Below are 26,959 nucleotides of genomic sequence, written 5' to 3' on the forward strand. Positions count from 1 at the left end.
TGCCCTCGCAGCCTTGTGCCTGCCCTGGTTTCCTGCAGGCAGGAGGAGATAGGCAGGGTGGCCTCCCAGGTCCCACCTCCCCGGCAGGGCCTCCCCTGTCCTCAGGCCACCCTCAGGCAGCTGGCTGGCAGCAGAGGTCGGGAAGGAGTTAGTACGTGCCATTCCAGGCTCTTCTGCCTGCTCTTCAGGAGCCTCAGGGCCGCTTCTGCATTCCAGGCACACCCAGCTAGAGGATACAAGGTAAAGCTAAACGGACATCACTTCCCCCCAAAATTCCTGGTGTAAATATTGTATCACCCGTGTGAGAACACATACTTTGGAGAGAACCAACTTCAGGATGAACTAAAGTTTTTGCATGAAGAAACCAGGAAATGTTCCCTGTAACTTTTCATAAGAACCAGAGCCACCCAAGTAACTGAGATGTTGATGCAACAAAGATTTTCATTTGCAGGATTAAACTGTGCGCGCTCTCTCTCTCTTTTTGTCTGAAAGTGAGCCGCATCTTTGCATTACCACTAAATCATCACTTTTCCATGCTTGACAGAAAAGAATCTGATCTGGACAGCTGTTTAACTTGCTGCTCATCAAAGACCAGCAAAATCTGGCTCTCAACTGTTTGAACAGTGGAACAGTCTTTTTACAGCCAACCTTATTAAAGCACAGGATTTTATTAGCTGTTTTGTGGTAATAAGGTGAAGGACAATGTTGTGGAACGCTCCTTCAGGAGACTGGGGATCTTGTATGCTTTGGGGTTTACTTTCCTCTTTCGGACTAGGGTGCTTGGCAACCAACTAATAGGACGGCTTGTCTGTAATATTCTCTTCCTTAAAGCCACCTCTGACAACCAATTTTTCACCCAGGTAGAGGCTGCTTGAAGAACTGTAACAGAAATACACTCTTGCCCAGTTATGTGCTCACTCTTTTTTAAAAGCCATTGCAGATTTTCAGGAACTTGGAAAAACTCCAGATATACGGTGAAAAATCTACTTTGGCCACACACATATACAGCAGTGTTCTACATTCAAAACATCGAAGCTAATGTGGTTTTCCTCTTTGGCAAATTTCTTTAAAGTTCTGGTAATTTTCTCACAACAACATTTTTAACAGATTGTAAATGTCCTTTTTTCCTGAAAACCACTTTTTGGGCACATAAAGTTTCAATTAGTATTTGAGAATACCTGCCAGGAAGTTTTCATGAGCATTTAAACAAATGCATCTGCATTATTTTGCAAAAGAACAAATTATTCTGACCAATTTCAGCAATTTCCCATCATCTTTTGTTTCATAACTCTAATGGGAAACAAAGAAAAGCAAAGCTTCCAAATCATTGACAAGCTTTAATGAGAACTGTGTTACTCTGGCCTGTTGATACCAAAATAAAGATTGAAACACACTTTTTTGTATTTGTGACTGACTGTGAAAGGTTTTGGGAATGAAAGGTACATGTCTCTGAAACCTGCTGGCCTTTACAGTCAGCACCAGAAAATCTATCAGAAGGGTTCCTTTTTCTGATTACAGTATTTTCTTAGTCAACTATGCTCAAGTGTTTCGGAGGAAAAATGAAAGCATATATAATCAAATATCATTATTTCATATAACACAGGATAGCTCACACCATGTGGAATGAAATGCACAGTCAAATACATATATGGTGACTCTATCAGAACTACTGCTAGCAGAGGCAGTCACACCTCTCCAGGCTTGAGATTACTAGGTATTAAAACATTACAGGTTGCAGCAGATTCTCATGCTCACATCAGACAGGAATTTAGACACTCAAACGCAGATGCAGCACCTCCGCACTCTGTTGGAAAGAGATGGCATTCCAAAAACTGGTCAGGTTCACTGCCCAGTTTGCTGGTTTAAGTTAAGTTTCAGTCACCCAAGCCTCCAATTTTGGAGGTTCAACTTTGAAAATAACCTCAGGAGCAAATCCTGATTTCACAGTAAATACAAAGTCCAGGGAGCTTTTTTGTTTTTTAAATCACCAAATACTCTACTTTTCTCCCGACTCTCATCCAAGAGAAACCTTAACTTCTGCATGGTTACCTTGAAGAGAAAACATCATATAGCACACAAGGAAGCAGATGCACTGTTGTGTTGGAGGAACATCGTCCTGAGATTTTCCCAGATCTCCAGCCAGTGCAGCTAAGGATGGACCCGTTACATTTCCAAGATAAGCCAAAAATCTTGCAGCGCCCCTTCCACAAACTATCATCTTGGAACAAGAGATGCTTTAGGATACTGCACTAATAGAAATTATTCATTTAACTAGATCAACCTGCACTACAGGCAACCCAATTATGAAAATCACTCTTGAGCTAGAAGGTTGTGCCTGAATCCTCTTATGCTTGGTCTTCATTTTCTTTAATTGCAGCAGCATCTCATGTCTGTAAAATCTACTATGAGCACATATTTTCCAAGATAAACTAAACAGAAGAACTGTTTATTGCAACTATTGTTGCCCTGTTGCAATTGACAGCAGCCAGACCACAAAAGCCTCACGCTACACCATTTCTAATGAGGTCTCTGGAGCCATTACTGTTTTATTAATATCTTTAGCCAGCTAATTGTAGGAGCATATACTACACCTTGTAAAACAACAAATTTGACATTTTGCTCTTTTTCTTGCTCCGTACTCAACCCCCTATAGCAACCCATACAAAAGCCTATTACTGAAACAACTGCTTCTCCAGCCCCAAGGAACAGCCTCAGCCAGTATCTGGACAGGACTCAACTCCTTATTAACAGAGCTAGTTAAGTTTTGCTTCTTGGGAAGGGTTCATAAATTCTTTGCGCTTGCAGTGTACTTAATACTTGCCTGTGCTGGGCTCAAAGTAGTCAGTGGATGATGTTAGACCCAAAATTACATTTCTGAGACCCAGCTTAGAAGCAGCTAAGTGTTTTTCTTGCTCCTAGGCAATTCTTCCTTCCCTCTTTTGGATTCATACATAATTGGCATGATTAGAGTATTATCAATACATTGGTGGGGTTTGCTTTAGGTGTTGCTACGTGGGAACAGTAGCTGGCTTCCTTTTCTCCCTACGCAAACTGTCATGCTCCATGTGGAACGCAGCAGACAATATAGCCCCGATCACATCATAACCCAAAGCATCAATTATTTTAAGATTCAGAAAGGTCCCAGCATGAAGAAATGTATACAATTAATGTCCCTAAGGGTCTGTCTGTCCCCTCCCCCCCATTTTTTTTTTTAAAAAAAAGGTGCATTGGTATGGCTAGGCAGCGTCTTTTGGGAAAACAAACTGAACTGCTGAGAGGACAGCAGTGCATTATTTCCTTTTAGTCCTTTCAGAAGGCTAAGGAGATCTGTACAAGCTCCTCTACGGGAAACCGCAGCATGATTTCATACCAAGTCCTCCCTTTACAAGGTCTTTGAACAGCAGCTTTCTTAGTTCAGGGAACCAGTCTCAAGTCATAGGAAAAACAGGGAAACTTTCACCAGCCTCTGAAAGGTTCACAAGGAGTAGCGTGTGGACGCTTCTGAGCAAAAAAAAAATAAAATAAAATTAAAAACTAAGGCATGGATTATTCTTCATGTAATTCATGCTGGGAGAAACACAGAGAGAAAGAAAACAAGCAGGCAATGATACAACAACAGCAGTGCAACACACCTAAAACTTTAATCTTTGTTTTACGAGAGTACAGGGTTGAAAGTGACTTTCTTCTCCTTCCCAAATTCCCCTCTCTATCCCATCGCTTTCTAAGTTCTCCCTGAAAGGAAATATTTGTTGATCAGTTTGACTTCCCTTCAAGTGAGGCACAGCCATTAATCTGCAAAAGTAGGCCCCAATTCAGTAAAACGCTTGCACGTGCACTTCACTTTAGTCCGCTCCCATTCATGACAACATTTAAGTGTACATACTTGAATGCTGTTTTGAATAGGGATGTTTTTACTTAACCAAAGATGGGAGGGGGAGGTATATTCATGTGGTCATAATGGGGGAGGGGAGGTAGGGAGGACATTCATCATACCTCATCTTGTTCCCAATTTAAAGGTAATTTTAGCAGCAGTCAGTGACTTGACACATTGGTAAAATCTTAAGCAGCAGTTTAACCACAGAAGTGTTTAGCAGTAAGAAATCCAATGACACTTTAAAAATCTCTGAAATTGCAGCTGAATGCCATTTAAAGCAGCTTCATAAGTCAGTCAGACTTCTGAGTTTAAACACCCTCTGCTCCTAATGCCATCAAGCAAACACCTTCTTTAATTACAATTATAGAAAGGGAGAGACTAGCAAGACAATACAAAAAAATAAAATTTCAAGAATGGGAAAACCTACAGAGTTTAGAAAACAGAATTCTGTAAAATTAAAGCATCTGTGTTTTATTTTACATTGTAGGCTTTCACTTTTTATCCCTTTGAAATACGTTTAGTTTTAAATTAATAAAAATCATCAACTAATAAAATTGATATGTTCTTTCAACAGACATAATAAAAATTCAGACATTACACCACCGGACCCATCATTTATATATCCCAAGTAATAGAACAGTTAAAGTGACGCTGGCTAAATGTGAGAGTAAAATGCCTAGATAAAAGATGTTGTGGCTCTAAGGAAAAGTGTGGATTAGAGGAGAATTGAGAGTGAAGCAGGTGATGCTTTAGTCTGAATCTGAACTGTCTTGCTTGTTGGTATGGTACTGGCTGACTGCTTCTTCCAAAGGAGCCATTGTACCATCCGGCCGCACTCCCATTGGTTTTATAAGCTCATCTCTGTAAGAGATTTAAACCAAGAATATATATTAGCATATGCACACATATCAATTCACATGTGTATAATACAGTCACATACAGTATATGCTTTAGTACATAATGAGCCTTTACAAGGAAGTTATTTCTGCTAAAGCCCTCTGTTTTCAAGAAAGAGGAACAAAAAAACCTTCCAAAATAGGTGGGAGGGGAAGAGTAGGACAGATAAAGACTTCATTCATGTAGGCCAAACCTACTTAGCCAATTAAAGACACCATGAAAAGTCAGTGCCTAATAGGCTCAAGACAAGGCTTTGCAAGCCTTGCAAAGTTTATTAACTGTTATTTATAGTTTTCTTTTTAAAAAATGATTGACAACATTCAGAGGAAAATTATAGGAATCGCTAAGTCAGATAACAAACGTCAGTGTTAAGATTTGATAGAAAGGTTTTAAGCAACAGTATGATTTCTAGAAAGTTCACTGTTTTAGATACACAAACCAGCTTGTCTTCTAGGACTTCTCTGACAGTCATTTCTTCCTAAAATTTCACCTGCCATTCTGGCCGGTAGATGCCCAGGCAATTAAAACAATGATTTGACACATATTCATCTTGTTGATGGAAAGAAATCAGTTACGAGAACATACTCTGCCTACGCCACTACTAAGGGGTGTGTAAGTACTTGTTGATTCCTTTAGAAAAAGCTGACTGATTCTAATACTATTGCTTTTGTTTGTGGCAGTTTAATTACAGGATTGACAGCCATTTTAATCTCTTCAAAGCTCCAAAGGCCTCTCAGCAACTAATCCAATTATATCTACTCCACAAGCTACAGCCTCATCTAAGAGATGATTAATTATTGATTAAGCCAATCAAAAAGTATTAGCAAAGATTTATTTAATCCTTACTTTTTATCACCTCATTTATATGTGGATTATGGCAAAAGCTGTAAGGGCAAAGATAACATTTTGATTTTCGGCTGGGAAAAAAAAAAAAAAAAAGGAGAATACTTCTAAATATTCAGGAGTCACCTTAAATAAAGGAGCAGAGGCTTGATGTCAATTTACCCCTTGCTTGAAAGGCAGCCCAGTAAAACTGTCAATTTAACACATATATACCACCCTCCCCAGCCACAGACAATAAAACTCCATCACTCAATGGGGAAGCACAGGCATTTCACCAGCTCTCTGCCCAGTGTGCACTACTACCTTGGCTGAAAAAGGGACAAAAATTGCTTGTACACAGCTGGCAATCTAATCTTAACACAACCATAGGAACAGAAAGAAAGGCAACATCTGAATTACATGGCATGGGTACACCAGGTATTGTACAGTCAAGCAGCAGTTACAGTAAGTCTCCCAAGAGTCTTTTTTGCTCCAGAAGAGCAGAGACCAGCAAGATAAGCACAGCTATTTGTGCAGATGTGGCAATCGGATACTACAGTGATAAACTCACAAACCTGATGCCTGTGGCATTTCAAAATGTGAGAAACTGGACCTGGAGAAACTGCTGTGGTTTGGCAAACCAGGCTGGAGTGGGAAGCTGGGGGCCAGGGAAGGAGGTTTGTAATGACCATACTTGAAGAGCACAGGCCGGACTCTGCCTCCGTGTGTGTGAGAGTAGGATCTATCTTTATATAGACTGGAGATAGCTTGCCATACTTAATAGCAAGTCCTCTTCCTTCAGGCAATGCGATCCGTAGTATGCAGTTTTTTCCCAAATGAGAGCACTCTTAAGTTTTTCTGCTGGAGAAGCGTGCAAGAAGGCATCAAAAGAATACTAAAAATCAAATTTGAAAGGCCTCAAAAAAAAAAAAAATGAAGACTGCAGATCTAAGCGTCCAGACAGGACTAGAAACCTGCTCCCTAGGGCTCCCCCAAAGGCAAAGCCAGAGTGCTTTGGAGTTGCACAGACTTTTTTCACAGGAAACCCCCCCTATACATCTAAGGCCTTTTTGGCTTTTATACACCATCATACAAAACAAGTGTCCTTTGAAATCTGTAATCAATCTTGTAACAATTCAGTGTCACTCAAGTTCAAGCCTCGGTAGTGATCTATTACACTTATTTCTAGAGAAGGATAACCTGAAGAGTAACTCCTTGCTCATATCTTTCAAGTCCTGAAAATAAAAACATAGCCACAAAGAACAAAATCACCTTTGCTTGCCCTCTTAAGCTGAGAGGATCCTAGAATTTTGTTTTAAAAACCACAATGCATACTCTTAGGTTGCAGCACTTAACAATGCAGCCAGAAGTCATAAAAATCACACAATTTACAACGTATTATTGGTAATAAATAAATTATAAAGCCTAGTAAAGGATAAAGAAACAGTTCAAGGAAAAGGAAAGAAACACAGGAGAACAAGGTCTCAAGGGGTCCCCTTAAGGGGACCTTCTTCTCCTCACATAAGGATACTTACAAGATACCTGTAAATATTGCCAAGAAGTCCTATCTCATCATCTGTCAATTATAAAGACATAGCTCTTTCTCTGCAACTTCCCTTTCATGCTTCACTTTTACATCCTGCTACACACACTCCCAAAGCTGACACCAGCTTTTCCTCTCCCATGAGTCATCTGCAGAGATGCTGAACACCAGATGCAACAGACAAAACATATCCATATACACAAGCTGTGTTTTTTGTGGGGGTCTTTTGAGGATAAATACACCAAGTTTTGCATGACAATGTAATGCAGAAGTCTGAGTCACTGACATGCATTTGTGTCTTCTTTCGTGACGCTCAAAAGCCCGTTTCTCAGCTTGCTGTACCCAAAGTGCACCATTATGAACTGTGCCATATTGCAGTTGAGGTTCATTCCCAGTGCACTTCTTCCTCTCTATGCTTTAACTATGAGCTAGGCTGAGCTCACGTCATAATATAAGAAGGATGTTTATCAATTACCTTTCAGTTCCTGCACGAACTTCCTGCTTTGCAAGTCCCTGAGCAGGATGAAAGATGGTTGTTACAAGTTTGCTGTTCTCTCTGTATTAGGAAGCTGAACTACATGCATGCTTCCTCCGACAAATGCTACCCAATAAAACTGAACTGTATGAAGACAGAAATACTCCAGGCCACCGAAAGTAGGATGAGAAGCAGGGATCAGCCTATTTTTTTCCTAACCATAATCTACCAGTGAAGGGATGCCATTTTCCGACTAAAGACTGCAAACTCTGAACAGCACACAAGCTTACTCCTGTTCTTCAAAGAGGAAAAATACAAAGGGAGACAAACAGATGAAAAGATCTGGGCTGCCTACAAAGCTAGCTTCAGAAGTTTGAAACAACTATCTGCTAACCAGAATACTGCTGGAGGCAATACTCAGCTAACTTCAGTACCACACCAGAGCCCACAGCACTGATCCTTACCTGGTACGAATGGTCTCAGCCCAGCTATTTGACTATTTAGCACTGGCCGCTTAAGAGACCTCAATTGAACTTTGACAACTGGGGCTAGCTGAGGAAGTGCTTACTGTTTAAGGTGAGATAATAAGTGGCAAGGGAAGCACTACAACCTGGCACATACAGCTTCAAAAGACAGTTTGCTATCCAGACACTGGATGTTTAAATTACATCTATACAGCAGAAGAGAGATAGCATTGGCCCAGTAAGTGGCAGTGGCAGTACCTCTGTACCCATGAAGATATATACAAGTACAAATTCACACCTATTTGAACATCCTTTTGTGACCTCCCATATACTCAAATACACCTTCTTGCAACATTCATTTTTTTTAATGTAAAGCATGCTATTCAAGTGTACTTAGAAACACACTGTAATTAAACGGTTGTAAAATGCATTCTCTTCTTCCACTTCCAGATCTCCCAAAAGTCCCTTCAAATATATCTACACAAGTTCCAGCTTACTGCTTGCCATTTAGCTTGATAACAACTCAAAAAATCATTCCCTTGTTTTGAAGGGTAACTCTTTCTTGTCTGCTCTGTGTGCTATAGGGCAGTATTGACACATGGAATTAATGACGGTGTCTGTAATCAAATAGCCATCATGTAAACACCACTCTGCTCCTTTGATAAAATGGCATGTTAGGGACCTATTCACCTCCTTATAATTGAGTACTACATAATAGTTCCGATCCTTTCACGTAACATTATTTTGTTCTGTGATTAGAAAGGGGAGGAAAAAAAACCCTCTGTGTAGCATTGCCTTCTTCATTCATCCTATGATTAATTTTGTGTTTTTAATGAGTATGGTTGCTTATTTAGACAGGTTCTCTTACATACTCATTTTGTTGACTTCCGTTCAATGTACAACAAAACCCAAGCTGTGATAATTGGAGACCATTTCATCAGCAAAAGGATTCTTGCTATTAATACAAGGTTGGCTTGGAAAAAGCATCCTGACATTTTAAATTAGTCAGTTAATATACAATTCTACCTGCCATTTATAATAGAAAAAATGTTAGCATTTTTTCCAGACATTTTAATTAACACTGAGTATTTCAAATAACGTATTATATCAACAGACAAAATACCATACAACACTGATTTAAGGTAGCTAACTTGGTATTTTGCAAAAAATAAAGGTTGAGTTAATTCTTTTTGCAGATCTGAGGAGTTTTTCAAAGCTCAAAGATGTGCATCACATACAGAGGACACTGATTTACAGTCACCAAACAATTCTCAATGTATCATCATGACGGTATCAACCCTTATTGCAGAAAAAGCCTGTAGAGTTACTTCATGGCCAGGTTCAGGCACCCAGCAAGCTACCTACATCTGCATCTACCAAAAGCTGCAGTAATAGTATTTTTCATCTTAATTTACACTTACAATTTATATATGTATTTCACAATTTCAAAAAGTATTCTCATCCAGCCATATTTGAGCAAAATATTAAATTCTACACAAGTTTCTGTAGAACCCAGATCTATGTTAAAATATTGGAGAAGGGAAAATGGGTTCACAAACAATATTTAGCTTTCCTCCATATTGATAAAACTCGGTGATTAATTTTAATTTAGCTTTGTCAACGGTCAATTACCTCATGAACCCCATGGCCTAAACACCAACAACCTAACAGAATAGAAAAACTTTGGAAGTAAGACCAGTAATGACCAAAAGCATGGATTAGTTTTACATTACCCCAAAGCAGTTTCAATTCTTCACTACCAATGCTGAAAATAAAGAGAAACCTAGAGAGCAAAAATCCACTGGCATCTTACAGAAGAAGGGAGAAAATGCCAGTTTATTACTTATAGTTTCATTAAACCTGTACAAACTGTACAGTGTAAAGAGTTAGCATCCATTAATGAAGGCTGTAACTTTTCAATAAAGTTGACTGTTTTGCAAATTTGTTTTCTGAGTTCAATCAGTCACCAGCTAACTTTTCAGAAACAATACAGAGCCAGTCAGAGCCAAATGTGAAACACCCCAGTGACAGACTGGACTGATGCTCCTCACCAGTCAGGAAGGGAGGCAAGTCTTTCAGTTCTTCAGTTCTTCCACATTATTTTTTTTTTTTTTTAATACCTTCTCCCAGTAAAAGCAGGCAAGCTCTTTAAAGTTTAGCTTCCACTACTGGGACAACAGAAGTATATTAAGCAAACCAGTTTTGCTGTACATCACACAAGTTCACTCTAAGCTCTTGTTCAAGTTACACAGATGAAGTTACACAAACTTGTTCAAGATTAGGAGAAGGAGCTGTTTGTACCCTTGCCCAACTTCCTCCCCTCTTATAAGCAAAGCACTGCACCAAACAAACTGCTCAACTCATGGTGTATGTCCTCTCCTACGGTGACAACAACAAAGACCAACAGAAGCAGGAAATCTGCCACCAGCAGACTTGCCTCAGAGCAAGACTGAAAACCCAGTCAACTGAAGATTCCTATCAAAGCAACCTCCAGTTTAAACTTGTAGGTTGCAAACCAAGGGAAAAAAAGTGCATTCCAGTGGTAGATTTAAGTCTCTGAAAACTCCCAGCACTGAAGGGCTCAAGCTGGAGGCAGAAGTGTTCAATTCCAAAAACATGCAGGGACTCCCACCACTATCTGCATGTTACTAAGTCTTTCTTCTTGTATACAAGACTGGCAGCTTCCCCTTTTATTTAACATCTGCAAAACCCACAACTGCACTCAATTACATTCATTAAAAACAATCCCATAGCCTCCCAAAACCAAGTCTTACTTTCTTTTTCCTTCCTGCCAGCATCCCCCCCCCGCTCCCCCCCCAGTTTTCATTAAACAAAAATGGTGGGAAGAACAGTCAAGTGATTTTATTCATGTTATCACAGCACCTAAAGGGGTCACATTAACAACACTGTCCCACAGTAATCACTACACTAAAAAACAAACAAACAAAAACCTTACAACAAAGAGTCCCAGCCCTGAAGAGTCTGCAGTCTAAGTATTATAGAAGAAACTGCAGGTGGATGTAACAGACACAGAAAGCCCAAGGTGAAAGTAATGCTACTGGCCAAGAGGATGAGTAGTGACACAGGGCACCAGCTGCTGAGTTATTGTCAGTTGGTAGCAGGCAACACAGCAGGTGTCTCTGAGCCTCCACACTGAAAAGACTCTTATGCTATGGACTTTTTGTGTAACTGCTACAGTGATAGCAACTGACTTGTCTTCACTCTTAGTTTATCTCCAGTTTCAATCTTTCCTTTTTAAAAGTTTTACACCATTTAGTCACTTTATTGTGGTACCCCTAAGGCTCAGCATCTTAATTCTCTAGCTTACATAGCAAACATTCAATTTTACATAGCAGTTCAATTAAGATTACATGTGCACTGCATTTTCTTCTCTTTATTAAGACTGTAACATATGATGACACTTGCTTTCCATGCAAATAATGTGAAAAAATATCCCATTACTTCACTGACAGTCTCAGATCAGTTGTTCTGAGACCCTTCCCTGCCTACTCTCCTGCTTATAATTCAGTCTTTTCAGCTAATGTAAGATCCAGGATTCTCCCATATCTTTTGCTGTATTCCTAATCTTTAATAGAGATGTAACAATACTTGGTTTGCTGAATTTCTCTGAATAGATCTTGTTATTTGAGTAGCCACAGACTCACAAAACACAAACGTTTCTAGCTGCTCAGTTTTCCCATGTTTGAAGAATGATCCACTTACGTGTTTACCTAAATTCCTACAGCTCAGTTCAGTGATAAATCAGTATTACATTAAGTGTTCCTCAAGACTAAAACTTTGCTTACAGAAAAAAACCCACAAGCAATCACTCCAACATGGCTACAAGTAAGAGGGAAGAAAAACCAGCAAATTCCAGGCATACTGAGTCAAAGAGGAAAAAGCTATAGCTAACTGCACAGGTCTATTCCCTTTTTGTATGTAGAAAGCTATAAAACAAAAATCAACTTTCCATGGCAATAATGTACACCTTTATGTCACATTAAGTACCATTTTCTTCTATGGCATTACCTCAGTCATTTAAAACAAGTTATAATGGCTCGTTTGAATCCAGTCCACACATATTCTAATAAATCCACCATAATTCTTAATTGTAAATTCTCTTTTAAATACTCCATTATATTTTACTGCTTCTGGTGACAAGTATCTTCACGCTGTATTTGCTCTTCATATAAGCAGCAGACATAAGCAGTTACCATGAGATGCTGCTCACTGACTTAGGGAAAAGGAATACACTTGCCTTGGGCTTGGATTGTGTCCCATACTGTAAAAGGAGAAATTCTTTTCATTATTATCAGCCTATCCATTTAGGAGGCAGGTCCCCTCACCACCAGACCTTCCTGATTCTGTCCAATTCCTTCCAAAAGAGTTTCCTCTGAAGTCCTGTTATATATCACTCTTTTCTTTGAAGTGCTAAACATTTTTCTCTGCAGTTAAAGTGGTCCTAACCCTGCAAATAAGTTGATTATAACACTATTTTGAAGCACTAGATCTTAGTAAAGAGCCAGGATATAAGCTGCCTCCCTAAAAAGCAGCTATAATATAATACCTGGAAAGTTTATCAAACATGTTGACAAGCTTCATAGCTTCGTATTCTTTCTGTTCTTCTGTCATTTCATCCATCGGATTGGGCATTGGTTCTTCTAAGTGACCAGTGATAAGGTTAATGCTGGAGGTGGAAAAACAATACAATTCACATTTCTAGAGATAGAAGGAAAGAGGCACACTAACAGAAACCACCAAGAATAAAACTGTTTAAACTGCACATAAAAGTTTTTACTATAAATAGCCAACCTTGGTATTTATACCTTTTTGGTAGCCTTTTCTCATGAACCGTGATACTATCTTCTTGTTGATTCTGCATTAATTACTTGCTAGCTACTCAGAAATACACAATCCACCAGTACTTGTTATGTTATAATCCATACACAAGCAGTTTGAAAGCAGGGGAATAATGATAGTAGTAATGACAATGCCATTAGCAATAAAGACATTGATGGGGAACAGAATGACAGATACATATTTGAAACTAATTCTGTAACTGCTTGATTTTAAAAATATACACAGGTTCCAGTTAGGTTTTCTTATTAATGAAAATTGTTGAATTAATTTACTATTGCCCCCGCATGATGATTTTTGCTAAAACCAAATTAAGGTTACTTTGAGAATTTACAATGCCAGTTCTATTTTCACTGTTACAAGTGAACTGTGATACAGAAGTGGTAACAAAAGCAGAGAAGTAGATTTAAAGAATACTTTCAGACTAAATTATCTTATCAAGCAGTTTAATCACAAACATTTAACAGCAACAGAGAATCAGATGCATAAATCAACTGACAGTTGTCTTGAATATTTTGTTTGAGTATTAGCTTTTAACTAAATAGATGTTGCAGTTTTACTTATATGCATGTAACTGCATGTTAGGCTTTTGAAAGAGCAGCAGAGACAAAAGAGCAAGAAAAGAAGATCTTGAAGTGCAGAAATAAAAAGAAACCTCCTGGTTTAGAGTGTTTCTTAGTATAGAAGCAATATAATTTCTGTAACTTCTCATACATTTAATCCTGTCTTTCATTTGTGTTCCTTAAGAGCCTCCCAATAAGCCACAACCCCCATCATATACCTTTTCTATCAACAAAAATTGAGTAAAGCAGAAAAATAACGTGCCTTAGATGCCCACTATGAACAGTTTCAGAATCTGCTTAAAATGGCATCAAATCACAGATCTAACATGACAAACTGAAACTCCTAACACCAAATAAATTACAATTAGTAAAAATCAGCAGACAGACCTTCTATATATTCATCGAATCCTTCAAACAAATATACTGGATCCCTGATGCATGACTTCTGTAGAAGTTATTTTGCTCCTTCAATATTTACTCATGTGACCTGCTTGATTCTTTAGGAAAATTTTAGTACCAGGCAATCCAACTGACTGAAGCAAAACCTGGTTTGTTCCTTTTTTACAAAGTTCTACTTAAAACCTTAAGCCACATCTGACACCTTTGTTTTCTGTTACAGAGATGTACCCCACAAACAATAGTGGAAATTCTGGGGCAAACACTATCCTTACTAAGTTTGTTACTATAATGTTTTTCTAAAATTTGCTTAAAAATCCGTTTTCACACTTGAATTTTAAACAGACTTGAATTTTATTCAGACTGAAGTTATATCATTCTCACAGTAATTTTTTTTTTCCCCTGGAGCCATCTGACTATATGACAGTCACTGTTAGAGGCCAGTTTCTCAATAGTTAGACCCTGAAGTCAACAGGAGACAGCAGTTAATAAAAGCACGCGTAATTCCAAAACTGGCCTCTCTGGACAAGGTGAAACAGAAGAATTATGTCAAAACATCTAAAATGCAACAGGATATGCAGAACTGAAAACAATACTGTACTTTGGCTTTGCAGATTTGTATTCTTCTGTATCTGTATCTTCATCATCCGAGTACCAATGATCTCCTCTTCCTCCTGCTAACAAGCCCCTTGCTGCCAGCAGTCCTGCTGCATTACCATAGCCTGTATATTTTAACAAGCTGTCAACTGCAAAGAGTGATACAGAAAATTACTCGGCTATTATCAGCTAAAAAACAAAAACCAGCAGTTTTACAAGAATTGAGTTATAGCATGAGGCAAAATGCACTAATTACATTACAGCAAAGCCTTATATAAAAGGGAGAAGAAAAAGTAATTTTTACCTCTCTCTTTACAAAGAACAAAAAGGAATTCTGCTGCAATTTGCTTTACTCCAAGGTCAACATGTGTCATAAGGCGTACAAGCTTGTTTCTCACTGTTGTGCCAACTTCTGGACGATTTGATACATCTCTTAGTGGAGGCAATACCTAGCAGCACAAAAAAAAAAAAAAGGAAAAACAGTACATAATGCATGGCAATACCTACCCAATCATTGCAGAAACAAACAGCCAACAGAACAAGAAAATACTCTAAGCTCTGCTCCTTCAAGAAAAAAAAAAAAAAAAAAAAATCAACCTAACTATGCTTACACGCACTAGTAATGACTCTTGCTTCTTAATATATTCAGGCCTTATGGTTGGCCAAGCTGGGCAGAAGAGTACTCAGTCCCCAAACTTTAAAAAAAACCAACCAACCAAACAAACAAAAACTCCCCCACATTATTAGGAGTTTAAGAGCACAAACGTGTCACAAAATAGTTGGCCAACAGACAGCAGTAACCTCATGTTCTTTGTTTCTTCTGTTCTGCTCAGATATCTGGTAAAAGCATTAAAAATACCAGCTTAAGGAAACTTACAATATTAACACGATGTGTAATTTATACAGAACAATGAATATAGTTATAACGAAAAATCAGGAAAATAAGTCACATTGCAAGTCCCACTGCCATAAATTTAAAAAACTGGCTCTACATGTACAAAGGAAATGCATACTTCTCCCAGAAAACATTCTTTTAAAAGATCAACATTTTTTTTGAAATTTAGCTTGGAGAAAACATTACTCAACATTTCCTCAAGCACACTATTTTATCATTAAATGTCATTAATATTGTTAATTTCAACCCTTAAGGCAGGCAGGAGGTACTTGGTTTTGCAACCTAACTTCTGCCTCCTTGCACATATGCCTTCAGACTTAAAACCTACATTAACTTTTTCACATTCACAGTGTACAATATGATCTGAAAACAAATCTAGGCCATAATATGAAATTTTATGATCTGAAGATTCCTGTTAAGAATTGTGGGTCTTCAATGTTTTACTAGGAAATGAAACCAAAGATGTCACTAATTCTCACAAGACAATGCAAGTCCTTTGTCTTCTAGGTGTCTAATGTAAAATGTCACGTTCCATGCAAGATTGCCGCACAATTACTACTGAAACTGGACTGACTGGGAAATGATACTTAAACAAATGAATGTTACAATATAGGGTCTGGTTTTTTCGAAGTAGCCTGTCTGTTTCAAACTAAGTATTCAAACAATTAGCAAAAACATTTTACTTTGTCCCTGCTTACTTTCCCCAATGGGGATAGTACCATGACTGACATTTCACAGAGTGTTGTAAGAATGAATTAATATTTTTAGAGTACTCTAGTACTAATACAGTGATGAGTGCCATAGGACAGCCCATGAGGAAATTAATCATTCTGTCTTCGGATCAGAATTTGAATAGTACATAATAAATAAAGCCTAAGGCCAACACTTAACAATGAGGGTAATTCAAAATATCAAATATTCAGTCATGCAGTTAGCAGTATCCATCCATTCTGTGCACTATATGAGGCAGTGGTCCTGTGGTAGGAGACAGCATGCAATTATGTCCTGCCATCTAGATGCTGAGATGTTGTAAACACATGCAGACAACTTCATTTTCTAACTTCTGAAAATTTGGCTCTGCAACTGTATTTTATTTTAACTGAACAGATCAGAAGGGTATCATAGGAAAGAACTGCTACAAATAAAAACAATAAACAGCAAGAACAAGTTTCTTAAATTCCCAAAACCACTCTCCTGGTATAGATGAAAGAGGCAGGAAATGTATGCTTTTATCCATTATAAATAACTCCATTTATGAATTCAGGTGCAGGTTTGACCTGGGAGCGGTATCTACCATGCACCCTGAAAATCACTGCATCTTAGGAAAAAGAACATTTCTCAGCTGATTTCAGCTCTTTCCCTTGCTCATCTTTCAACTTTTCTCCACTTAACTCCAGGAAAAGCAGCAAAACAAACAGAAAACCACACCCAACCACCAAGCCACAGAGATCCTTTAGATCTTTAACCATGGCATCGAAATCTTATTTTCCTGTAAAAAGCCTACCCACAGTCTGCACTGTATTAAACAGCTCTTTAAAGAGACCAAGTGATGAAGTGTGCCTCTGTTCAGGGACAGTTTTACTCTGACAGAACAGCTGGTACACAAGTTTCAATTCCAGTGACTCCTGCCTGCTGAGGTCAAACTAAAGCTCGAGCAGAACCCATCAAAACACCTGTAGCCTCACCGGTTACTACACAGCTTTGCGAAGTTTTATTAACTGCACTGAATTTTTTTTGACATGCTGGATTTAAGGGGACAGACCTCACTGAGTTCTTTGCCCCTGTGTCACATGATCCACAATGATTTGTATTAACACAGCTTTACAATACCCTTCATGTCATCATTTAACATATCTACAAAATACATTGTGGAACTTAGGCCATAATATCTATTGATTTACATGACTGAAAAATTATTTCCATAGCTGACAAGTTGTCAGAAACCTAACAGAAAAAAGCACTACAAAGAACTCTGTAGGTAATTTAATATGAAACCATTCATACTTTTAAAGTATCAGTGTCATGCACTGATGTACAAACCTCAGAGTTTATCATTAGTGTCATATTTAAATTTTGATGAATATTTTACTTACTTGAGCTTTGATAAACTTCCTGATATCCCTATGAGTTCGGCAGCATTCAGTTAATAAACTGAGAACTGGAGTCAGACCTTCTCTATAGCTGCTTCCCTAAAATAAAATACAAGTGAAAAAAATTTTCCTTTTCAAATCCTACGAACCCTTCAATAAAATCCTACATGACAGCTAAAACATGAACTTTACAGAGATATAAACAAAGAGCCAAATGTTCATCCTCACACAGACACACACAAACAGACAGAGCAAGTATGCTTCAGATATTCACAGGAATTTTTTTTCAGTTTTGAGGTATCTTACAATCTAGAAGCAAGGACAACCATATTTGTGCTATACATTGTCTGAAAGGTTTCTAAGAAGCTTTACATATGTGCACTTTTTACATTAACGAAAGAGGCCCTTTTTGTGAAGAATCTTTGCAGCCCATACCTTGTCTATTCTCTTCTCCATGAAATCCAGTAAAATTTGAATTGCTCCCATATTCATACCATTGTATTTTATATCTGTTTCCTCTTGGGATGATGAATTAGTAAGAACATCCAAGCAGGAAACAGGAACGTTGCTTAAGAGGTTGATTGCATTGCTGAAACAGATTTTAAAGATTCATTATTCATTTGGAAGACTTAAAAACGGAGTTCAACTCACCATAAACTGTTTGTACAACTGCAACCAAAAAGAGGCTCTGCAACTCAAACAATGCTTTGTTTTCTACTCTCTGGGTTTTAAAGAAGGTGGCATGCATTATCGCCTGAGTGCTGGCTCTTGGAACAAACAAGGAAAAAGAAAGAAAAGCTCCAAAAGCTATACTGCGGCAGTGCATTATTACTTCCAGCCCCCCCAGTATCCTATCCAACAGATAAAGGCACAGCTTCCAGCAGCGTGTTGTTACAGCAGCTGATCTTGCAGGACAGCAGGGGGAACTCTCACATTAGTATGTAGCAGGTCAGTTTTTTCCTCCTTGAAACTGAAAACGTTTTACAATACATCCGTATTACTATCATTAATGTGACAAAATACACCACAGAAAACATTTCTTCCTCTTAAAACAGTGGGATATGGTGGCAATTTCTCAGGTCCCCTGAAATATTTGACTTCTACTTAGCCTGTAGCGTATAAGAAATACAGAAAGCTTTTAACACATTAAAACCAGATTCAGGTTTATTTACTAAGCGCTACCTTTTAGTAACTGGCAGTCTTTGCATTCTACAAAGCACAGAGAAGCGCTTCCCAAATATCCATTAAGTGATTTCAATTAGACCACAGGGTCCCTCCCTCCTCTTTAATGGAGTAAGATGGAACTTACTTTGCAAGGGTCTCTTGTATGGTACACATCCCTTGAGTTTGCTATCTATCCTGTTCTCATTATACAGACTTGCGTTTGTACTCTTCCTGAATATGGGGATAAATTACACAGATGCTGCAAAAATTAGAATTCTGTTATTATTTACTTGCTGATGCCCAACTAAACGTAAAAATGGATATATTTAGAAATACTACAGAACTATTTAGGCTTAAATATGCAGACTTCAAAGATACCAATGGAGCTATGAGCATTGATGTTTCAAGGATTGGTGAAGTGTCCCAAGAACAGAAAAAACTTACCAAACAACTTCATTTAATGTGTTTAATTACCTACTTAGAAGATGCCCTCAGTTTTTGTTATTAATACAATTCTGACAAAGAATTAGTGAAAGAGAAAGCAAATCATAGCAATCAAAAGTAACAGGATTTCTAACAAATGTGCTGGTTTTGGTCTGATCAGACTGGGTGGCTGTTCCACATTGTGCCATATCCCTTTTGCTCTTTTAGCAACTGAAATTCAGACAACTTCTACTTTTTGGAAAGCTTGTTCTCTTTGTTTTGTTCTAATTCCTGTTTAAGATATGTCTTTTATATCATGGAAGTTATTTCTCTCCAATAATTCCGGAATAGTTAGAAACAAACCAGACTAAAATTCAATGAATATTTGGTGGCTTCAGGCCTTTCATCAAAAGTTCTCTTTTTACCAGTTTCTTATTAAACAACCAAGTTCCCAAACACCTACAAAATTAATTTTCTGGATCACTGTGTCTGAGCTATTCTTTTCAATAAATGAAGCCCGGCTTTCTGATCTTTGTCACTCCACTGACAGTTTTATTTGTGGTAAAGGAGTGTATGAAATTCTCCAGCTACCAGGAAGTCAGTGACTATGCACAGATCTGCACAATAGTGTTTGCATTCCTACTCCAGGGGGTAGAAATACTGCGTATATTACTCTCCCCTTTTCGGCTTCCTAGAGATCATTAATCACTGGGACATGACATCCACCCACTCATGCTCCCAGCCCCCTCCTGATATGCAAATTCAGAAGCAAAGGCCTATTTAGAGCTGCTGAATGCCTTGATTAAAACCTTGTTAGTGGGCAAAAATGGCACTCCCTCTAATATGTGGTGCTTTAAGCTGTTCATATTCAAACGTTAAGTAATGACATGACAGAACCACAATAATGACAACAATACCAGGTACTAAATTAGTTAAGATATTTTATAGGTAACTTCTACTCATTTATTAGAAAGAGTCACACTGACAATCAGTACATCACAGCTCAGGGCATGTATCCAGCACCTGATGCTCACAAAAAATAAATCCTCAACTTACACATTCAGAGCACAAGCATTCATACAATGTGCTTTAACAGGCTGCCCAAACCCTTCCATTTAAGCATCTTATATTCTGCAGATTTACAAACTTAAGAGAAGTGCAAGTGATCAGCAATTCTAAGAAATATACTTATGCCTCCCTGATGCTTCATAAAGTTTATTCTGCATTCAACACTGCTTATATCTTATTCAATTTTTAACATTACTTTCATAATTGCCTTACTGATAGGCTCCAGGTGGAAAGCAGAGCACGAAGTTGCACTTTACTCTCTCACACCTCATCTCTAAAAATAAAGATTGCACGGTCAGAGTCCAGCACACTGAACAGCCCAAATGACGACACAGCCACATTTTTTTTAGCAATGCTATAGACTCCTAACACAAGCTTACTCATTCATTATTGAAGCTCCTACCAGGAATGAATGTTTTGCTTAACCAAGTACATCAGGGAACTGAAGTGGAGTCCTCTGATCCAAGCCCCTGATCCCTCTTAAGAGTTTGCAGGGGCATTACTTCTGACTATACCTTTTCTATTCCAGAGCTGGCTTGTGATGAATAGTTTTGGTGGAAGAACTTATTAAATGATTCAGCTCTTATTGCATCCTGTAGCACTCAAACACAAAACTCAGGTTCTGCAAATGGGCTGAATTACTTGAATCACAAAAGTAAAAAAACTGTGCAGTGCTCTTCTAGCATGTTAAAAACCACCCCAAGTTTGACATAAATCAAAATTGAATACTACATGCAGCAATCGTACATTTGCATTCTTTCTTCTATCAACTTGAACTAAACAAACTAGCTACAGTTAGCTAACAGGGAGAAAGTTGCTTTCCTAGCATTAACAGAAAGACCAATACAGTGCTATACTGAGTCTGATGGACAAGGGGAAACAACTGAAGTGACACAAGGCAGTGATAACCATCCTCATTTCTCTTCTGCTTCCCCCTCTCCAAATCATAGAGTCCTTGCCTTGACTTGGTGTCCCATAAGGTCCATGTGGGAAGCATCTTTACACAAGATACCCCTTCTGACTGAAAAACACAAGGACAGAAGTCACAGCAATACTACATGTTCTCCACAGCTGCCTACTTCTTTCTGTATGTAAAGCCCTTTTCAGATCTCATCGGCAAGTGTTTGCAAAAGCTAAAACCAAAAGGACCTGCATAATATGCATCCTTTTGCAATAGCACAAGATAATTAAATTTTACAGGGTGATTAGACTAGTCAGATTCCTGGACTAGCTTTCATGGGAAGAGCATCAGCTGCATAATCATATACCAGAATATCAGGCAGTCTTGCTGACTATGTACAAGCTTATATGCTAAAGGTCAATCTCTGTCTTCTTGTAGGTGTTGAATTCATCCAAATCTGTTCAATTTTTCCAGCAGTGGGGAATGTATTCCCACTAGTCCCTCCCTTACAGGGAGGATAAGAGTGCAAAACACCCACCATAAGGAGCAGCAAAGAGAAAATACTGTCTTTTAGGACACAGCACTAACTTTAGTCATCAACTACTGCAGCAGTATCCTAAATTATTCCAGACTGGTCTGCACCAACTGAGAAAGGCTCTGATGTAGGATTTTAGTGTTCACCTACTAAGACTGTTGATCTCCAAGACGTGTCCAAGATTTTAATCAAGTTCATTTAACACTTTCAAGATTGCTGGGTGTGAAAACCCATATCCTTCTTCCCAGAGACTGCTGGTTCAGAAGATCTTCAAAAGATCCTACATTAGATACACAGACATCTCTGAAGAAGAAAATGGCAACACTAGTTTTCATTTTCGGGAGATAACACGGGATAGTGTTTGAAGCTACCATACTGTCAGGCCCTGTGAACAGCTGACCTACTTGCACAAAAATAAGGGTGTCACAGAAAAAAAAAAAAAAAAAAAAAAAAAAGTAACACTCCACAGAGTCACTTCACTATCTCACTAAAAATACTTTAAGTTTTGATTATTAGTTGCAAATACATAAACAGTTGCAGTTGGGTGCAGGACTGAGGAAAAAACCTCACAATACACCCAAAACTGCACAATGATTCACTCATCTTTGAAAAAAATAAAATTATAGAACTAGTATTTGTACTTTTAATAAAGCGGCCTATGACTACTAGAGATAAAATACCTATTTGTTACTTCCATCTCAATCCATCAGGATCGCAAAAGTTACATACAAAACTCTCAAAATGCAGTTTTTCCATCAGCTTCTATGCAAAACAACAGAAGTTTTAGTCCACTTCAATTTGCTCTACCCCTAAAATTCCCGTATGTATTTTCATCCTGTTACACTCACACACACAAAAATTTCAAAAAGGTCAGCTTCACTAATATTGATCAAAAATAACAATCTTGCCAGCCACTTTCTCTCTGGAACAGCATACATGCCTGAACAGTATTTCAGCAAACAGCTTTCATCAAAAAGATTAAGAATATTTTACTCAAAATTAACAGCTTTTATTGTTTCTCAGATTTCCACTTTAGATTTTAGGCAAAGTATTTTTTCCCCTATTTTTTAAAAAATTAAATAAGCTTTTAAAATAGATTGGTGCTGCAATTCTACCAACCTGTGCAACTCTTCAGTTTTGTCTTCAGTAGGGCCCGTGGTTAATAAGCAGTGTCGAAGGATGGCAGCCATGTAACGAAATTGATGAGATTCATTCTATATAAATATAAATTATGGAGATATTTTTTCATTTTGAAGATTGCAAGTGGGGGTTTCAGGTCACTAGAATAATAAAAATTAAAGATGAAAAATACCTATTAGATCATAACATCCATCCCTATCAATAAAAGGACTGTACCTTAAGAGTTCACTGAATGCTTAATGCAACGTAACTGTCATATGCTGGCCTTCTACCTAGGCCTTGGAAAAGTCACTGGGGACTTTTTCCCAGTTAAATGAGTGCTCACTACCAGAAAACCCCATTACAAGCATTTGCTCAATTCCATACCACTATTCCTAATACACCACTACCTCCCTTCCTGTACTTATACCCAGCCGCCTATTCATCCATTTAAATTATATATGTTCTTCATTTAATTTGCCTCTTCCTAATTTAGACCTTTTGCTGCCAACAGTTTCATTCCCCCACCCAGTCTGTTTCTTTTTCTAATTCACTTGCTCCTGTTCCCTTGATACCTTTTCTCCATTTCATTAATAACTTCTCTACTTTCAACAACCTTATTTGCCCTACTTTTGCTCTCTCCAAGCAATTTCACCTTCCAGTCTCCCACCAGACAGCAGCCACACAAAAGTACACCAGTAACTGCAATCATTTAACTGTGTGTATCATTGTCCTCGTCCTTTTTCATTAGCTCTTCTTGGCATCCATCATATGTTCTGGTGTGTTTGACCTAGCACAAAGGCCCAATGCATCTTTTGTAACATCAGCATCCAAATGTGCCAACTGCACCACCTGCGGCTCTTGTCTGGCTTTGCTACTTTGAAACCACCTCCAGTCATTAAATACTGGTGTTTCAAATGGTTCTCTCCCCCTTAGGATGGATCTCATTAAGTTTTCTACCCACATAGCTAACCTCTCTGCTCTCCTTTTATTTTCCATCCTGTCTACTGTTTGTAATCTCTGCAAATTCTGCATCTTCAGCCCACTTAATTAACATGCTGTTTACTGTTCTTACAGATCATTAGTATTTCCACAGGGATACTTGCTAAGCAGAATGTCACCTAACATATCTGCCTTACAGTTTACACTTAGGAAAGAGCTCCTTAATAAAGGTTCCTTGCTTTTAGGAACTTTTACTGAAGAGTTATCTCAAAACACAAAATAAGCTTCTCCCACCCCAGGACATCTTAAATGCTTATCCAAAAATAAAAAATTAAAAAAAAACAAAACAAAAAAACCACACACACCCCCAAAAAAAAAATAGTTACTAACACCAGAATTTCCTCCAATCTGAAGGAAATTTTCCTGGGATGAAGCCTCCCCCATTCCACAGACAACGGCCACAGGAAACCTCATCAGGTAACACCACAACTGTGTGCCACCTCCCACCTGGCCTTCTGCAGTAAACTGGACTTTTCATCTCTCAAGATTCCCAGTATTTTGTAAGAGTATACTAACTTCAAGATCGAGATTTTAAGAGCTTACTTCTCAGGAGGTAAACATGTAATATAGCATCACTTTCCAACTTAACACCTGACATTATTTCCTCCACACAGAAGAATTTAATCACAAAGACGGCAATTTTCAAACTCTGAACTAGCAAACATTCATGTAATTGTGTTACGTGCTTGGCTGAGTAATTTTTCTCCACTCAAGTTTTTACCTCCAAAACAATCATTTACCTATATAAAGAACTTACTTTGACAAAATTAAAGATATTTTTCTATAAAGGTCTAAGTCAGGAATATAAATGAGAGAAAAGTCCCCCACTTCCTTTACACTTCCTTGAAATTCAAAGTATTAGCTTCTCTGATTCTTTCTCCCCACTCACTCAATTTTAAATGTCAGGATTTCTTACTTAGCATTTCCTTGAGACATTAAAACAAAGAATAAGCTTCAGACCTTTCTGAAGTTTTACATTCTTTTATGAGTAAAGTCTTATTTGCTGTTTAGTTCAATGCACTTAGGGGAGTTAACTGTCCATTTTAACTACTATAAACTTCTGCTTAGCTTTATATGCTACATGTTTACAATGCCCAGTGAAAAGTTAACAACACTGTTTCAGACATAACATGATGTGGCCTAAAAATGAAGATTCCCTATATAATACTGTTACTGTGGCACAGACCTGGGTTATTCAACAAAATTATCATTTCTGTTTATAAATTTAGAGATGCAACACATTAGGAAGCACATTTACCCAAGGAAAAAAAAAAAAAATGTGGTGTTAAAATGAAAAAACAAGATAAATCTTATTTACAAGAGCTAACAATGACAGAGCATTTTGTTCTCATACTTGACTTAAAAGGTCTCATTTCAGTCCCAACCTGGTGCTTGGAGGATGGGAGATAAAGATATTAAAAACAATACCACCCTTCCCTCAGTTATTTGTTAAAAATTCAAGTTGATGTGCTTATCACCATGCCCAGAAAAACAGAAGAAAACTAGGGAGACTTCTCAACTCTAATTACTATCCCATTGCTATAGTCCACAATCTCCAGAGATGTAGACATCTGATACACATTAAGAAGTTTTTCCTAACCAGCTAATTATTACTGAACAGCATTTGTTTTGTTTTGGAAATCTAAGACTCTGATGAAATAGTCATATTTGCATTTTTTATCTGAAAACATGTATCTCTAACTCACATTATATAATCCAAGCTATTCTCCCAGAATTTGTATACACATGCAAAAAACCCATATAGATTAATTTTTTTGCCCAAGTAGTAACAAGAACAAAAAAGTTGTTTTGGTATTCAAAGCACTGAACATCGAAGCATTAAAGCAGTATAATAATCATAACCATTAAAGACGACAGCCTCTTGAAAGGCCAAGATCATCAATACATGACAGAATCAGAATTCAGACACACAAATTTTCTCAGACTGATTCTGCACATAAATTATGATGCAAAATTTCAAGACAACCTTTGCATTTTTCAAAATAACAGCTATCATCTTCAATCAAAATTAAAGCAGCAGCAGTTGCTCTGGGGCTTGGACAATAACTGCCTCATGTTAACGAGAGAGAACCTGCTCATTCTGTCTCTGGCAGGCTAAGCAAAACCAATTTAAAAAACACTTTAGCTAAGCCTTACCTCGCTGTGGACATTCCAACTGTCAAGCGTTACATTAAAAAGAGCCTTTAGCGCCTCAATGGCACAATCTGTCTCTTGCAAAGATAGAGGAGGCCTGCCACGATCTTCTGCTGCTTTATATTCTTCCATCCATCTTACACTGAGGGAGCTTTCCAAAGCCCGAGTCAAAACTTGCACACCTTGTAGTTCCCGACGCAACTGTGATCTAATATCCGTGTGCAGAAGCGACAAGAGGAAGAGGAGACGCAAATCAAAGCATTTAATGTCATCAACAAACTGTTGGTCCTTGCATTTCTCCAGAAGACTACAGAGCATAGCTGCAAGATTCAGTTCCAAACTGAGCTTCTGTGCAACAGCACTATTAAAAATTATGTTACAGAGGCATTTTAAAGCTTCTACTATAACAGGAAATTCAGACACTCTCTCCAAAGGATCTTCCACACTGTCCAGCTTTGCTAGCCTCATAAGGATCTGCATGTTCCTCTTCGTGGTTACAGGCACTAAAACCTTCTTGTCCCTAGAGAGAATCCGGAGGGCCTCCAGGCAGGCAACTTGACATGAAGTTTTTGTGTCCTTTTCAAGGATGTTTAGAATTCCTTCACACAGTTTCTATGCAAACACAAACAAACAAAAAAGGAACAGTTTTAGCATCAAAATATTGGTGGCATAGGAAACTACTTTTGCTAAGCTTCCATATAGCTTTTGAGTTTTCAGCTGACTTGACAGACTAGGTCGTCGTGTATTAGCTCTTCAGAATATGAACTACTGCAAAAGACCTCCAGTGATCACCAAAAGCAGTTTTTCTTATGGATACAATCCAAATACATCAACAATATTGGCAAAAGCATTAAGCCAAGATGTCAGATGCTATCCACCACTGCCAGTTACGAAGTTTACTCAGTGCCAGGACTAAAAACTTGAGTAGCCAGAGTAGCAAGGCTAGAGAGAAGTTTTAAAAATACATCAAAATAGAACAATGACACCTACAGTACCTGCAGAATTACAAGGTGAGGTTGTTTCTGTCAGGAGACTGGGAAAAAAGAAACCAAACCAAAATAACTGCTGTTCAACACACAAGTATTAGTACACTCTATGTTCGGTAACGCCTGTAATGTGT

At 38.1% G+C, this 26,959-nt stretch overlaps 1 protein-coding gene across 2 annotated transcripts in view; it reads right to left on the bottom strand.

Moving 5' to 3' along the window:
• Nucleotides 1–647: 647 nt before the first annotated feature.
• Nucleotides 648–26,959, bottom strand: part of RIC8B (RIC8 guanine nucleotide exchange factor B) — a 40,147-nt gene continuing 13,835 nt past the window's right edge. The window contains exons 3-11 of one of the 2 annotated variants that reach the window (XR_008822107.1): nt 25,843–26,451; nt 22,684–22,778; nt 17,909–18,062; nt 17,477–17,572; nt 14,793–14,937; nt 14,493–14,637; nt 12,643–12,762; nt 3,633–4,735; nt 648–3,501 (exon numbers count right to left, since the gene is read on the bottom strand). Coding sequence is in view for 1 of the 2 variants with exons in the window: in XM_056340625.1 (XP_056196600.1) it covers nt 4,624–4,735; nt 12,643–12,762; nt 14,493–14,637; nt 14,793–14,937; nt 17,477–17,572; nt 17,909–18,062; nt 22,684–22,778; nt 25,843–26,451 (1,476 nt within the window). In the remaining variant the exon portion in view is untranslated. Of the gene's footprint in view, nt 3,502–3,622; nt 4,736–12,642; nt 12,763–14,492; nt 14,638–14,792; nt 14,938–17,476; nt 17,573–17,908; nt 18,063–22,683; nt 22,779–25,842; nt 26,452–26,959 lie in introns of those variants that run through there. The other variant, XM_056340625.1, reaches the window with a different exon arrangement.

The sequence above is a fragment of the Falco biarmicus genome, chromosome 5 (assembly GCF_023638135.1).
Source record: "Falco biarmicus isolate bFalBia1 chromosome 5, bFalBia1.pri, whole genome shotgun sequence".
NCBI classification, from domain to species: domain Eukaryota; kingdom Metazoa; phylum Chordata; class Aves; order Falconiformes; family Falconidae; genus Falco; species Falco biarmicus.